This window comes from Ornithorhynchus anatinus, chromosome 17, assembly GCF_004115215.2.
Source record: "Ornithorhynchus anatinus isolate Pmale09 chromosome 17, mOrnAna1.pri.v4, whole genome shotgun sequence".
In the NCBI taxonomy this organism is placed as follows: domain Eukaryota; kingdom Metazoa; phylum Chordata; class Mammalia; order Monotremata; family Ornithorhynchidae; genus Ornithorhynchus; species Ornithorhynchus anatinus.
This window is the reverse complement of record NC_041744.1, coordinates 22,081,444-22,095,640: the sequence shown is the minus strand read 5'-3', so window position 1 is coordinate 22,095,640 and position 14,197 is coordinate 22,081,444. Positions and strand designations below refer to the sequence as shown.

Here is a 14,197-nt window from a genome sequence, read left to right as displayed (position 1 = left end):
GCCGGGCAGGGCAAGGGCACAGCCAGGAGAGGCCAAGGCAGGGGTAGAGGGAAAGAGGATTCGGGGCAAGGAGGAGGGGCTGGCGAAGGGGCACGGGAGCAGGAAGGGAGGCAGAGCCCAAGGCCCATTCCTCACTGCTCCTCGCTGTCGGGTCCCCCGATGGTCCAACTCCACCCCCGCACTCTGCCTCACCTGCTGCCCTCGGTGCCCCCAGCTTTGGCAGGCTTGGGGGGCTACCAGGGAAGAGGACACGTGCCCCCCTCTGCAGAGGCTCGCTGGTGGGGGCGGTGTCCTCCGGGAAGTCTCGGCGGAGAGGGCCACCTGGCAACAACCCAGGGCTCGGGACTTCAACCACCATCGCTCCCGCTGGTCCTGCTGCCGCCGCCTGCCATCATAACGAGACCTCAGAACCCAGAGGAAGGATGCCGGATGCCTTCCCCTCTGGCCCCCGGGCCCACAAGAAAGGTCCCACTTTGTCCCTTCTACAGCTCCAGAATCCCCTCTGCCCCCAGGAAAGACCCCCAGACTCACCTCGGCAGGGGGCCGCGGGCTGTCCGGGACGGACGGTAACTCCTCTGACTCCACCCCCCCAGGCCCATCCTCCCTGGTGAGCCAGGCCCAGGGCCCGGAGAGCGCCCCTCTGGCGCCGGGAGCGGGGAGGGGCCCGTGCGGTGCCAGCTGCTGGTCGACGACGGTGACAAAAAAGAAGTTACTGCCCACATCTTCCTGCAGCCTATGACCGGGGAGGTGGAGACGCCGGAACTCCTGGGGAGTCGGGGAGGGAGGTAGGGAGGAAAGGAAGGAGGAAGAGAGGGAGGGCAGGCTGATCCTCGGGTGGTGCCACTTCGGCTGGGGGGAATGAAACTAGGGGCTGGTGGGAGGAAGGGCGTGCCTGGTGAAAGCTCAGGGAAATGGCGGGCAGAAAAGGGGGGAGGCCAAGGGGACCATCAGAAGACCGGGGGCAGCGGGGTGCCGCGGCCCGTGACGGGGCGGGGGCACACCTCTTTGAAGCGGGCGAGGGAGCGCTCCGGGCCAAAGACGAAGCTGAGAGGCAGGGCCTGGCGGAGGCAGCTGGGCCGCCCGGGCGAGTTGTAGACATGGACGGCCACGCGCTGCAGGGAGGTGCTGTCCACCCCTCCGGCCGCCCGCCGCAGGGCCCCGACCATCTCATCCTCCAGCAGCCAGCCAATCTGGGGAGATGTGAGAAAAGCCGGGTCACGGGGTGGGGGGGCGTTCCCACAGGGTTGGGATGATGCCGGGAGGTGGGGGTGAGGGGGGAATCTCAGGATGTTAGGAGGAGGGGAGGAGGAGGCCTCACTTCGCTCATTGTCGTCTCGATTGCTTGTCTGTGCGGCCCCGGCAGATCACACAGTCCTGGGTGCCTGGCAGGGAAAAGGAGGGAAAAGGGGAGGAAGGTAGAGAAGGAGAAGGAGGAGGAGTGTCAATACCCATTTTGAGCACTTGGTATTCACCCACAGCACTTACATTCAGGCACGACCATGATATATTCATTTATAATAACCTGGGTCTCCCTTGCTAAACTGTAAGTTTCTTATGGGTGGGGAACAGGTCTAGCAATTCTGTTGTACTGTGCTCCCTCGAGGGCTTAGTAGAGTACTCTGCACACAGTAAGCGCTCAATAAATAACATCAACTGAAGGACGAGGAGGAGGGAGACAAGAAGAGAAGCCATGTGGGAGACCGAGATTGGTTGTGGGAAGGAGCGTAATAACCCGGAAAACAAAGGGTGAGGGCAGAGGAGCCACCCTTGATTTGGGAGGGTCGGGGGAGAGTTCGGGGTCGCACGGAAGTCCTCACCTCTCTTCTCCGGGGGGCGGCAGTGGGGGACCCAGGTCATCATCCGAGCGCAGGGAGGATGGCTGCCCGGGGGAGCGGGGGAAGGAGGCGCTGCTCTCCGAGGCGGATCTGTGGTGGGGTCGGCCAGGCCCCAGTGGGGAGAGGAGATGCCGGGAGTGTTCCTGACTGGGAGGGCCCTGGCGAGACCCCATGACCCCAATACCTGTGCCTTCAGTTTGGGGGTTCAGGCTCAGGAAAGCTGGATCTGGATCCCACAGGCACCGGAGGGCTGGACAAGGGGCCCACTGGGATCAAAGCCTCCAGCCAGGAAATGTGGGGAGTGTGACTACTGGGGGAAAAGCAGGGGGGAGTACGCGTGTGTACGCACACATAAACGGGTGCTGGTGGTAGGGGAGGTGGATGACACACTTGGACCCTGGCAAATTCCAAACTCCTGAAGCTCTTGGTCCCAGGGTGAACTTCAGGCTCCCCTCCTGACCGACCTCACCACCCAGGTCCCCTCCCACCCACCCCCAACACTTTCTCTCCTCCCACCACAGCCTTACCTTCCCCACCTTTCCCAGGGCCGACCCTCCCTCTCTTCCCACTTCTCTCCCGGGCAGAGGCCTCTGGGCCATAACCTGAGCCAATCAGGCCCAGGCCGAGTCCTGGGAGTCTGGTTGTGGACGGACGGATGAACTCCGCACCTGTGGTGTTGCGGGTCAGCTGGGGGGGCGACCTCCACCTCCAAGGGCAGTGTGAGGATGAAGAAGTCCAGGGTGACGCTGAGATCCTGCAGGGGAACGCGGTCGCCGAGCGGGGGGCTCTCCAGACACGACAGGACCTGGCCTGGGAGCGGGTCAATGAGGGCAGGGGTGGTAGAGGAGCAGATGGGTACAGAGCTGTGCTGTCCCTGGAAGCGTCCCCCTGCCCCCTCCCCGCAGAGAGACCACACGGGCTTGCTTGCCCGCATTCTCTCTCTCTCTCTCTCTCTCACTCACTCACCAAGGCAGGTGGGCAGGGAGCAGACGGGAACCGAGCTGTGCTGGCCCTGGAGCCGCACGGAGCAAGTGAGGTGCAGGAAGAGGGGAGGCAGGTCAGGGGCCGGGGCCTCGGGTCCCGTGGGCGAGTCGCCCCCCAGGATGCTGAAAGAGTCCTCCTCGTCGGGGTTCACCGTTTCCCCGTCCGACAGGGACTCCGAGTCAGGTCGCTCCGGCCCCGCGTCCGGCTGCTCCTGGCATTCCCGGTACTCCCGGCATTCGCGGTACTCCACCTCGAGCTCGGGGTCGCTCTCCGTAGCGATGCAGCAGCCGGACACGTTCCCTGCACGGGTGGCAGATGGGCCCCTGCTGCTTGGAGGATCAGCCAGCCCCTTCCTTCTCCTCGGCCCCCGCCTCTCCTCAGCCCGCCCCCAGCCCCATCCCTGCCCAACTTCCAGGCCAAGTCCCGCTTCCCTTTATTCCCCGCCTCCCAGCCTCTACCACCCACCGAGCCTGGTCACCCACCTTCCTCGCCCGCCAGCTCTGCCTCCGACAGCTCCAGGTCATCGCTGACCTTCCTGCCCGACGGCTCTTGGGAGCCCTCGTCCTGGGGCAGGGGAAGGGGTGAACGGGTCAAGAGGGAGGGAGGACGGAGACTGGGGCGCACATTTGGGGGACAGGGAAGGGTAGAGGCGGGGCCGGGGCCGGGGAGGGAGGCCTCACCTCCCGCTTGATGGACGGAGGGCAGTAGAAGAAGTAGTGCGGATTGGACGGCACCGTTCGGAAGTGCAGGTGGCTGATTTCCAGGAACTTCTCCTGGAGATGGCCAGAGCGTTTCCGCCGGTACGCCCCCGCCCACAGTGCTCACGCAGTCCCCGGACCCCACAGCTTCCTCCTCGGACACAACCCCCACTCCTCTCCAACCGCCGCCCCCAATTCTGGTCGTCCCCAACAACCCCCGGACTCTGCCCTTCCTCCACACCGCCGCCCCCAGCCACGGCCCCCCGCCTACCCACCTGGATGACCCGGTGCAGGTCCACGTGGCCCCGCTGAGAGGGCCGGCCAGCATCCGACGGCGGAACCTCGGGACCGGAGGGCCGGGGGAACCTTGGGGATTTGGGTTCTCTGCCAGGCGCTGCCTCCACACTGACCGATGAGAGGGTAAACAAAGTCCGAGAGGGAATAGGGGTAGGGGAGGGGAATAGTTAGAAGGTAGCAAAACCGTAGGCAGGAATGGCAGGGGACCGGGAGCTGGATGCTCACCTGGATTCGGAGTCTCGGACGACTTCGCCGGGAGGCCCCGGCCATTTCCCGCCCTCAGGGTCCGGGGGGGCGCCCCCCTCGAAGCGGAGGGCCAGCAGGAAGGGCGTAATGTCCATCTCCTGCAGCAGCTCCTCGCAGGCATCCACGGCCATCAGCAGGTCCGAGGAGCTGACGTCCAGGCCCTGCTGCAGGGTCCGGAACAGCCCTGGGCATGGGGGACAACGTGGGGCTCAGGGGGCCACGCCCAGACCATGCTACCACCAGTGCCCAACCCTATCGCCGGGCGCGACGACTTCCCAGCCCTCGCTCCAGGCCCCGGCCAGCGCGCCGGCCCCAAGGAGGCCCACGGGATGGGCCCAGAGCTCGGAGGACCCCAAAGCTCCACAGGTCCTTTGGCCTGAAGCCCGCGGGGCCAGCCCCCTCCCTGCCCAACTTGGTGCCCCCACCCACTCCCGCAGAGGCCCCCACGCCCGGGCCCTCACCACGGACGTAGCAACGCTGGGAGTGCTCCTGCAGCAAGGCACAGTGGTGAGCCACATCCTTGTGCTTGGGGTCTAGCCACACGGCATCGGGAGACGGGCACTCGGGGAACTGGCACCTGGGCGAGGTCGGGGGAGATGTCCCAACAGCTTAAATCTATGCTGGACTCCCCAAGCCCTACCACCAATCCCGCTCAACCCTGACCGCCCCCGTCACCTCAACAATTCCCACTGGCCGCCCACCATCCAATCGACCAAACCGGGGGGAGAGAGAGGCGCTGGTGGGAAACCAGAGGGGGGATCTCCAAGGGGAGACCAAGAAATGGGGGACGTTGGGGACATTTGGGGACAGGGAGGGAGCAATGGTTTTGGTCCAATGCTCCCCACGGGCCCCGAGGGCCGTCGAAGACTGGGCAGGGAGCGCAGGCGATGGAGACGGGACGAGGACGCCGGCCGGGGTGGGGAGAGAAATGGGGTGAAGGCAGCTGGGAGAAGAATCAGGGGAAAAGCGGCAGGGTTGGCAGCAGCGGTGGGGGGGGGGGGGGGTGGCGTCCTGCCTCAGCCCCTCACATCCTTCCCTTCCGGTGCCCCCTGAAAACTCACGGGAAAACGAGGTCTCGCGGCAGCCGGGGGGGCTGGGCACTGACCGCCTGCTCCCTCAGGGCGTCCAGGGAGCAGCTGTAGACGTAGGCAGGGCAGCGGGGACGGGAGCCCTCGATCCCCTCCACCTGGGACCACTGCCTGCCAAACCAGGCCTGGGGGGCCCTGCGCGCTGGCTCCTGGGCCCCGTCTGTGACAGGGAGAGTCTCAAGGGGCTTGGCTCTGGCAGGACCCACGCCCCGAAGCCCTCCACAGCCCTCCACGACCCCCTGCCCTCATCCAACCGCCCTCCCCCTTCGAGTGTCCGTGGCCCTCGTTACCGTAGGCGGGGGTGACGCTCAGGGTGGGGAGGGGGCTCTGGACCGCCTCTGCCCCATCCGGGGTCTCCAGCTCCTCCTCGTTTGGGGCTGCCCCGCCAGGCCTCTCCAGCTGGGCCTGCCCGAGCTCAGCTTCGCTCTGAAGCAGCTGCTCCGTACCAGAGAGCACCAGGCACTGCACGTCTGCCACGGGGATGGAGGGGAAGAACCCAATCACTCCCTTCGGGTGCCCCGAGCAGGGAGTAAGAGAACCCCCACCCTGAGACGACCAAGCGCAGTCCGGGGACCAGGGCTGGCTGGGAAAGCGCTCGTGGGAGCTGGAGAGGTGGACGGGGGGCCTTGTCTTACCTGAAAGGGTGGCTGGGAGGAATGTGAGGATCAGGTGCTGGGGACTCACCAGACGGGCATAGCACCGCCACTGGGGAGGGGGGTCTTCGGAGGGCTCCGGGGCTCCCAAGACCTGCATGGAACAGGAGTCCACCTTCCCACACGTCCACCTGTCAGGCTCTCTCCCCTGGCGACTCATGGTCTGATCCCTCTAGCCAATCACCCCTTCACCCAGCTAGAGCTGACGGGATGGAGATCTTGGAGACTCCACTGCAGGCAGGGAGATAGCAGGACCGCGTCTGGGGCGGGGGGGGGGGGGTTCAGAAACAAAACTGGGCAGCTGCCGTACAAACAGGGGGCTGAGGGCAGATGTGGGGTCAGGCATCTGAGGCAAAGGGTTAGGTGGGGCGGAATCCTGAATGACAGATGGGAGAGGGGGCCACTTAGAGTAAAAGGTAGGGCTGAGAGAATGGGGTGTCAGGGCAGAGATGGGGAGCAGGGAAGAGGAGGAGAGGAGGAAGAAGAGGACGAAGGATAAAGGGGAGAAAGAGGGTAGTTAAGAATTGAAGGAGGGATGACCGTGATTCACCATCCATGAAAGGGGGATCACAAAGGAGGATCACAAAGGATCACTGGGGCTAGTCCACAACCAGACCAGGATGGGGATGGGGAGGCCCAGGGGGTCAGTGCTGACCGGCGGGGTCTGGAGGTTATCTCTGCTGCCGGGTGCCCTGTTGCCGTCTGCCTGGTCTTGGTCCTGAGAATCTGGGGGCAAAGGGGCCGTAGTCAGAGGGGGCGACTCCGGAACCAGAGAGCCGGGGAGAGGTAGTATGAAAGCTGCCTGTCGATCACTTACTGGGTGTCAAGAACTGTTCTAAGTGCCGGGATAGATAAAAGTTAATCCGGTTGGATCGAGTCCCCGTCCCCTAGGGGGCATAGAATCGAAGGAGAAGGGAGAACGAGAATCGGATCCCCGTTTTACAGATGGGAAAACTACGGCACGGAGAAGTTAAGGGACCTGCCCAAGATCACACAGCAGACTAAGGGCAGAGACAGGATTAGAATCCACGTCCTGACTCCCAGGCCTGTGTCCATTCTATTAGGCCACGCTGCAGGAGACAGTTAGGGTTACAGAGCTCCACAGCACAGAGACATCTCTCCCCGACCCTGACCCTAAGGGACAGGCCTGAGGCTCCGCTTCTCAGGGACAACCCAGGGCCAGGAGACTGAGGGAACCCAGGGGGAAACCAAAAGGGGGTCGGGGAGACCCAGGGTTGTTGAGGGAGCTGAGGAGGGCTGAGGGGGGTCGAAGGGGCTGAAGGAGTCCAAGGGGGCCGAGGGAGACTGAGGCGGGTTGGGAGGAGCTAAGGAGTTCAGGAAGGCTGAGGGGAAACCAAGGGGGCTCACCTGGGCCCTGGTGTGGGCGCTGCAGCACCTGGTGGAGGAAGGCGGCGTGGTCAAGGCTGGTAAGCGGCACCTCCCGGTCACTGAGCTCCTGCCCCAGGCAGCTGTGCAGCAGACCGAGCAGCATCTCGTTGGGGGGAGACGGCAGCCCCTCCGGGGAATGGCCCTCTGGCTCTAGGCAGCGTGTACACAGTATACACACGCATGTCAGAAATCTTCCAGAACCAATACGGCAAGTTATCATCCCCACTCCCTTCACCAGTCCCGCTCCTCCCCGGCGTCCCCCTGGGACAAGATGGGCAGAAAGGGACAATTCACCATGATGGAGATGGAAAGGCCCGGGAGGAATGGGGCGGGGAGCCCGGGGAGGAGGGGCGTGCCCCACTGGGAGGGATTGGAGCGAGAGGGGCCAGGGGGAATTTGGGAATGTTAGAAAGGCCGGGAGAATCTACGGAAGAGGTCTGGGGAGAGAGTAAGTCTTCGGAAACGATGCAAACGTGGAGACTGTGCGAGGGGCTGGGCCTGTGGGATTCTGAGATGTGGGGCAGTCACCTCTGGAGAGCAGGAGGAAGAACATCTGGATCTGCTGGCACCGGAGCAACAGCTGCATCAGGTCAAAACGGAATGGGATCTCTTGCACACAAGGGCCCCCAACTCGGTCTGACCCTGAAACTGGGAGGTGGAGAGTCAGGCGCTCTGAGCTGCCCGGCCCGCCCCCACCCCGCCTCGCTGCGGGCCCCTCACCATCAGGTCCCCGGGGCTCTGGGCCCGGTGGGCTCCAGTCCTTGTTCTGGCACAGCTGACTCAGATATTCGAAGCTCAGCATGGAGCTGATGCAGGCGCCGTCCCGGGGGAAGAGCTGGAAGCACAGTGGGCGGCTGTGGCCAAGAGGCCTGGCCCCTTCCCGCGTCACCGCCCCCATCTCCACGCGTCCCCCCAACCCTGCCACCGCCCTCCAGCCTCGCCCAACTCACCGCCCAGGGAATCTCGGGGTAGAGCAGGCCCTGCAGATGCCTCCAGCTCTCAGGCCCGGAGGCCACGTGACCGCACTGCGGTTCCACCCAGCACTCGGTCACCAGGCTCAGCTCCGCGTCGCCCTCCAGAGCCTCCACCTCCGGATCGTTGTCATCATCTGTGGAGAAGCTGACGGCGAGGCCGGGGTGGCCTACCGTGAGACGCGACCACCGACGGAGGGGCCGAGGAGGAGGGAGAGGAGGCTGGGAGAGGGGAGAGGCGGGGAAGGGAAAGGAGGGCAGGGGGAGCGGCAGAGGAGGGGACAGAAGGAGGAAGCAGCTCACCTGTCCTTGGTGGAAGTGGAATGTGGAGGGAAGAGGATGTACTGCACCAGGCACGTGTGCTTCTCCCTGCTGGCCCCTTCCAGGGATTCGCTCTGGGCCCAGAGGGACGAGCCTGTGAGACCGAGAGCCCGCCGGCCCTCCCGCCGGCCCCCGGCTCCATCCGTCCCCATCCCTCGCCCTCGGCAGACACGCGGCCCCCTCCAGCCGGGCCTGGGGAACCCGTCCCGGGATGGGGCGACATGGGGTGGACCAGACATTAGGGAAGGGAAAGGCCTGGAGCAGAGGGAGGGGGAAGGTATCTAAGAGGGCAGCGCAAGTGGGAGTGCCTTGACGGCGGGACCCTGGGCGGGTGGGCGAGGGATAAACCACGGGCGCTGGCAGCGGCGACCTGAGAAAGGGGGATGGATGACTACCTGGATGGGCAGCTCCAGCACCATGTTAATTATGCCTTCCCCACTGGAAGCAAAATGGAAACCCTCCGAGAGACGGATCCTGGAGAGACAGAGAGACCCAGAGAGACGATGAAGCTCCTCCCCCTCCCCATCTGCCCCTCCACTTTGCAGCCCCGTTGGAGCTCCCCCGGGCCATGGGCCCAAGTCAGACCAAGCCCCGGGTTTCAGCCCAGCCCGCAGCCCCTTCCCCACGGGGCTCCCGGGCCCTGCCCTTACTCTGCGAGGGTGGAGAGGAGCTGGGCCACGGAGCTGAGGGGCAGGGCAGGGACCAGGGTGGTCGGCACGGTCCAGATCCAGCGCTGGTGGTAGAGGTAGCGGGAGAGGGATGCCAGGCTGGATGAGGCCGAACGGCCCGACACCAGGGGTGGCGGCGGCCCCGGGGCTTCCAGCGTCAAGATGAAGGGGGCCCGGTAGTCCAGGGGGAGCTTCTCGTACCTGCGGGACGGAGGGAGGGATTGGTGGAGGAAGGAGGGGTCCCTGCTCCCAGCCTCTTCCGCCCTGACCCCGGCCGACCCTCCAAAACCGGGTCGGCCCCGCTCAGCCCCGCTCAGGCCTGCTCCGCCTGGCCCCCTCACCGGTCACCCTCTACCAGCACCCTCGCCGGCCAGGCCACCTGATGAGCAACTTGTCCAGGGGCTTATGCAGCACGACGAGGCAGGGCCGGTCCGACAGGGTGGGCTGGGGCCCCAGGAGCGGGGGCGACTTGGAGGGGGAGCTGCCTCCTCCCGGCCCCCCCAGCCCCTTGCGCTTCACCTTGGGTGTGACCTCCTTGCTCTGCACCCGGTGGGGGAAGCGCAGGCGCAGGATCTCCTCTCGCAGCCCGGCCACAATCTGGGGATGCGGAGAGCCGAGGAGGGAGCGTCGGTGGGGGCCCCCCGGCCGCCCCACCCCGGCCCTCGCGGGCCCTCCGCCCGCCACCGCCAGGCTCCTCACCTCATTGCGGGCTCGGGCCGGGGTCCCGATGGGAAAGCCCAGTCGCAGCACCATGCAGGGGGCTTTGGAGATGATGCGGACCAGGTAGAAAGAGGAGGGCGGCGGGTCCGGGTCGCCGCCACTCCTGCCGCTGCTGCTACTGCTGCTGCAGAGAGATGCGGGACAGAAGGTCGGGATGAGGAGGCAGGGGCGGAGAGGGGCAACTCCAAGCGGACACCAGGTGGGTCCGGACAGACTGAGGGAGTGGGGCCGGGGGACGGGCTGGGCCGCAGCCCCAGCGAGGCAGGAAAGCCCCGCTCGGGCTCAGGGAGGGGCCGGCTGGGCCTGGGGAGCCGGTGGAGCCAGCGGAGTTGGGTGCCGGGTAGGCGGGAGACCGCGGGCCCCCGGCCGGCTCTTTTGGCCTTCACACACAATTGGAAGCTCCCCGGCCCCCGCGGCCCCCTCTCGCCGCTGGTCCGATCTCCCAGGCCCGGTACCTGGGCAGCAGCTTGACGTAGGAGTAGCCCTCCACCAACACGAAGCTGCTCCAGTCCCGGAGCAGAGAGGTGAGGGCCGAGTGTGAGATGCGACACTGGATGGTGCTGTAACGCCCGTTGCTGCCCGCCGTGTGCAGGTGCTTGGGGATCGGGCTGCAGCCAAGCGAGAGGGGAGAGGCTTGGGGTCACTGCCCAGGGGTGGGAGGGCTGACCCATCCACGGACCACCCAGTGCCCCTCCCTCCTTCCTCTGCGCCTTGCCATTCCTAAACCTTGTGCAACACAAGTATCCCGAGGCCCTTATCTAGACCGTTACCAGGTCTCGGGGAGCCACCCGACGTTCTGGGCCCCGTGCTCTGTTCCCCATCTGTGGCCCCGGCCTCGTGCACTCCACCCCAGGGCCCGAGGGGGCAGCCCCCTGTGCTGGTCCTCTAAGAGCTCGGCATCTCGGGCCTCTCCTCCCACGTCAGGGGCTCCGCGCTCTGCCCCAACATTCTGGCCGCCCCATCTGCTGTGCCCTGCTTCCTCGAGCTAAGCCCTAAGTCCGGCTTTCTGTATGTTATATGCGGAGACGCTCTGGGCCCCACACCCCATGCGCCATCCAAGACCTAACACCCAACTCACTTCCTCTGGCCCCTCCATCCCAGAACCCCGCTGAGCCACGCTCCGTGCCCTTTCCCCCCGGGTGACCGAATCCTCTGGCTGCGCCCTACGGTGAGCACCCGGGACACCAGCTCGGGTCCCACCCTGCCATTCTGGACCCCAGAGGCTGCCCTCCCCGGGGCGTCCCCCGCTTTCCGCCATACGTGTCGTGCTCCAGGATGAGAACCAGCCGGTGCATGTGAAGCCAGCGCTGCCAGGAGTTGGCATCCATGGACAGGATAGGCTTCCAGTAGGCAGCAAACTGGGCATGACTGGAGTCTGAGCCACTGTGCTGCAGGGACAGGACCTGGGGGCGGGGGGAGAGAAAAAGCCGACGATGGGCAACGGGAGGCCGGGGAGCGCGGGGTCGCGAGGGGAGGGACGGAACTGAAGAAGCGAAGACGGGTCAGGGTCCGTACCGGGGTGCTGGAGCCCGGCGGGATGTAGAAGAGGGGCACGCCGCTCTTGGTGCTGTCAGGAAGCGTGAAGTGCTCGGGGACGGAGGAGAACGCCTGGAGGTGGGCCAGCATCTGGTCCGTCTGGTTAATGCTGCGACAGGTGGGGGTCGGCTGATGAGGACCCCGGGAGCCAGGGAAAGACGCAGCACGCATGTGGCGGGAGAGCGTCCTGAGGAACGAGTGACATTCCCGGAGGGAGTGGCGCATCTCGGGGGGGGAGCCCAGGGGGTGGGGGACCCCAACCTCTGCAGCGTGTTCCAGAAGCGGCGGATGACGTGGGTGCGGTACAGGGAGCGGATGGGCTGCCGCAGGGCGCAGGAGACATCGTGCAGGATATCGTAGCCGCCCTCCATCGTCACCTCCACCCGTGTCCCCCGGGTGGCCCCGGGCCCGGCCGGCTCCAGGGGCCAGGGCGCCAGGGCCGCGTACTCGATCCGCATGTTGTGCTTCCACAGCAGCACCAGCTTCACCTCCAGCTGGGACCCGCCTGGGGCAGCAGAGGAGGGCGGGGGCGAGGGAGCGGAGGAAGAGTGAGGCCGGGGTTCAGGGAAGGAGGCAGCCGGGCGCGGCACGGAGGGGGGACCGGTCAGCCGCCCCCATCCCGCGGCCCTCCCCCTCGACCCGCGGCCCTCCCCCTCGGCCGGCCCTCACCTTTGGCCAGCCCGACCTCGCGGACGCCGTAGCCCTCCCGCAGCCGCACGGACACCGTGCTGACCAGGTCGGCGGCCACCTCCTTCTCCGTGTGCTTCTTACGTCGCAGCGCCAGAGCGGGATTGCTGCTGGCTGACACCAGGTGTTCGTTGAACAGGCGGTGCTGGGACCCTGGGGGAGACGGCTGGTCGGGCCGGACCCCCGAGAATGCCGAGGCCCGGGACCAGGATCGAAGGTCAGGGCCTGGTGCTGCTGCCGGGGGTGGGCCCGGGGTTGGGAATGAGGTCACGGTCGCCCCTGGCTCAGGGGCGTGGAGGGGTGGATCCCAGACCGGGCTTCCTGGGGTGGGGAGCTCACCACAGTAGTAGTCGGGGTTCAGGGCCTCCCCACTGCGCTGGAAGGAGTAGAGGAGGAAGGCCCGGTGGTAGACCGTCAGCCCTGGCCCGCCGGGCTCCGGCTCGGGGCAGGTGGACAGGTAGGAGCCAAACGTGGCCGTGGCGATGAACTTCATCAATTCCACGTTGGGCACGTGGCCGAAACTGCAGTCATAGGAGTAGACCCCTCCCACCTGGGGACACGCGGTGGGGACAGAGGGGGACAGGGTGCTGACCACCGAGGTGCCGTCGGGCAGCGCTGAGAGCCCCGGCTGGGGCCGGCAGCGGGGGCCCCTCCGCCCACCGGGGGAGGCCCCCCCAACTCCTCCAGCATCACCCACGCTGCACCTGCACAAAGGAGCAAGCCACGGTGCCTCCCCGCAGCTGGTTGAGCAGGGTCTCACACACGGCCACGTCAGGGACACTGGTCACGCCGTCTGTGATCACGATGATACCTGGGCAGGGGTGGAGGGGGACGTGCCCAGGGCAGATGAGACTCCAGCTCACGGTCCCCGGTGAGACTCTGCTCAATCACTCAGGGCTCTCTTGACTCTCCCCTCACCTTGCGCTCGGGGCCCCACCAAGCCCAGACCCACGGCCTTTGTGCCCACACCCCCAGTTTCCCTTGGGGGTCCACGTGCCCTCCCCCTGGTTCTCCCCTCCCCACACCCCCTGCTGCGCTCCAGGTGACCTCATCCCCTCCCCCATCCACCCTGCCCACCTGCACTGGAGTTGCAGGGCAGCAACTGTAGGGCCAAGACGCCCTGCCGGATCATACTGACCAGACCGACGTCAGCCGTCACCATGGAGACCCCCACCTTCCTGCCCGGGGGATCCCCAGCATCCAAAAGCCGGTCCTGGCTCGGAGGGGACATATCCACCTGGCCCCAAGAGAAGGGCAGACGTGGGTCTGAGGCCAGGGGGCGGAGAAAGTGCCCGATGGGCGGGGGGCGCCAGGGGTGGAGGGAGAGGCAGAGATGAGCCACTGGAACGGTAGTGAGGGCGGAGACGGAGATCCGGACCCCCGCTCCTCCACAAACCGATAAGTCTTCCCCATACCTGGGCCTGGGGCTCATACTGCTGTTGCAGCATGGCGGCCACCTTGTCCTCAAAGACACACAGCTGCGCGTACACTCGCTGCAGGAAGGCCTCCCGCCGCGCCGGCTCCAGCAGGCAGCCCTGCACCAGTACCTGCGATGGGGGGGAGAGGCGGGACAGGGAGGGGGAGAGGTCTGAGAACCAGGGGGCAGGAGATCCCGGGGGCCCGGCAGATGTGGGAGGGCAGCGATGGAGATCCCGGGTGGCTGGGGGGGATCCAAGGACATCAGGAGAGGCACCGGGAGAAATGGGAGCTCTGAGGGAGAGTGGACCCGGAGGGAAAGAGGGGGAAGATGGTACCTGGTGGGACTGCAAGCCGATGATGGAGGAGTAGGCCTGGATGGTGACATAGATCTCGGGCTGGAAGACCACATCTGAGCCAGGGACACGCAGTGGCTGGAGCAGCCCTCCCAGGCAGCGCGACAGGGCGTGGAACACTTGGTCAAACAGGATCTCCCCCGTGGAGTCGTCCTGGAGACGGATGGGGTCAGAGACGGGGAGGGCGGCGGGGGCGGGCTCCAGGATGCCCCAGGGGAGGGGCAGAGTAGTTGGGGAGGCAGTAAACAGTGGGGAGAGATGGGGAGAGACGGGGAGCCCAAGGAAGAGTGGGGAGAGGGGAGCCCCTGGAAGGAGGTGAGGGTTGAGCCCCA

At 66.2% G+C, this 14,197-nt stretch overlaps 1 protein-coding gene across 5 annotated transcripts in view; it reads right to left on the bottom strand.

The window, feature by feature from the left end:
• The window catches only part of SZT2 (SZT2 subunit of KICSTOR complex), a 32,254-nt gene that overhangs the window by 14,460 nt on the left and 3,597 nt on the right, over positions 1-14,197 (bottom strand). For 2 of the 5 annotated variants that reach the window (XM_029082014.1, XM_029082015.1), the window contains exons 4-38: positions 13,848-14,018; positions 13,509-13,640; positions 13,171-13,330; positions 12,798-12,904; positions 12,433-12,643; positions 12,076-12,246; positions 11,668-11,911; positions 11,386-11,515; positions 11,131-11,273; positions 10,326-10,478; positions 9,850-9,994; positions 9,530-9,747; positions 9,133-9,351; positions 8,878-8,956; positions 8,465-8,556; positions 8,141-8,309; positions 7,911-8,025; positions 7,719-7,838; positions 7,170-7,340; positions 6,457-6,527; positions 5,784-5,895; positions 5,439-5,618; positions 5,122-5,308; positions 4,522-4,637; positions 4,040-4,244; positions 3,793-3,922; positions 3,500-3,592; positions 3,302-3,383; positions 2,802-3,119; positions 2,504-2,645; positions 1,818-1,925; positions 1,319-1,382; positions 1,002-1,190; positions 532-765; positions 193-385 (exon numbers count right to left, since the gene is read on the bottom strand). In XM_029082014.1, coding sequence (XP_028937847.1) covers positions 193-385; positions 532-765; positions 1,002-1,190; positions 1,319-1,382; positions 1,818-1,925; positions 2,504-2,645; positions 2,802-3,119; positions 3,302-3,383; positions 3,500-3,592; positions 3,793-3,922; positions 4,040-4,244; positions 4,522-4,637; positions 5,122-5,308; positions 5,439-5,618; positions 5,784-5,895; positions 6,457-6,527; positions 7,170-7,340; positions 7,719-7,838; positions 7,911-8,025; positions 8,141-8,309; positions 8,465-8,556; positions 8,878-8,956; positions 9,133-9,351; positions 9,530-9,747; positions 9,850-9,994; positions 10,326-10,478; positions 11,131-11,273; positions 11,386-11,515; positions 11,668-11,911; positions 12,076-12,246; positions 12,433-12,643; positions 12,798-12,904; positions 13,171-13,330; positions 13,509-13,640; positions 13,848-14,018 — 5,374 coding nt within the window. The remainder of the gene's footprint in view (positions 1-192; positions 386-531; positions 766-1,001; positions 1,191-1,318; positions 1,383-1,817; positions 1,926-2,503; positions 2,646-2,801; positions 3,120-3,301; positions 3,384-3,499; positions 3,593-3,792; positions 3,923-4,039; positions 4,245-4,521; positions 4,638-5,121; positions 5,309-5,438; positions 5,619-5,783; positions 5,896-6,456; positions 6,528-7,169; positions 7,341-7,718; positions 7,839-7,910; positions 8,026-8,140; positions 8,310-8,464; positions 8,557-8,877; positions 8,957-9,132; positions 9,352-9,529; positions 9,748-9,849; positions 9,995-10,325; positions 10,479-11,130; positions 11,274-11,385; positions 11,516-11,667; positions 11,912-12,075; positions 12,247-12,432; positions 12,644-12,797; positions 12,905-13,170; positions 13,331-13,508; positions 13,641-13,847; positions 14,019-14,197) is intronic. The other 3 variants (XM_029082017.1, XM_029082016.1, XM_029082018.1) reach the window with 3 other exon arrangements.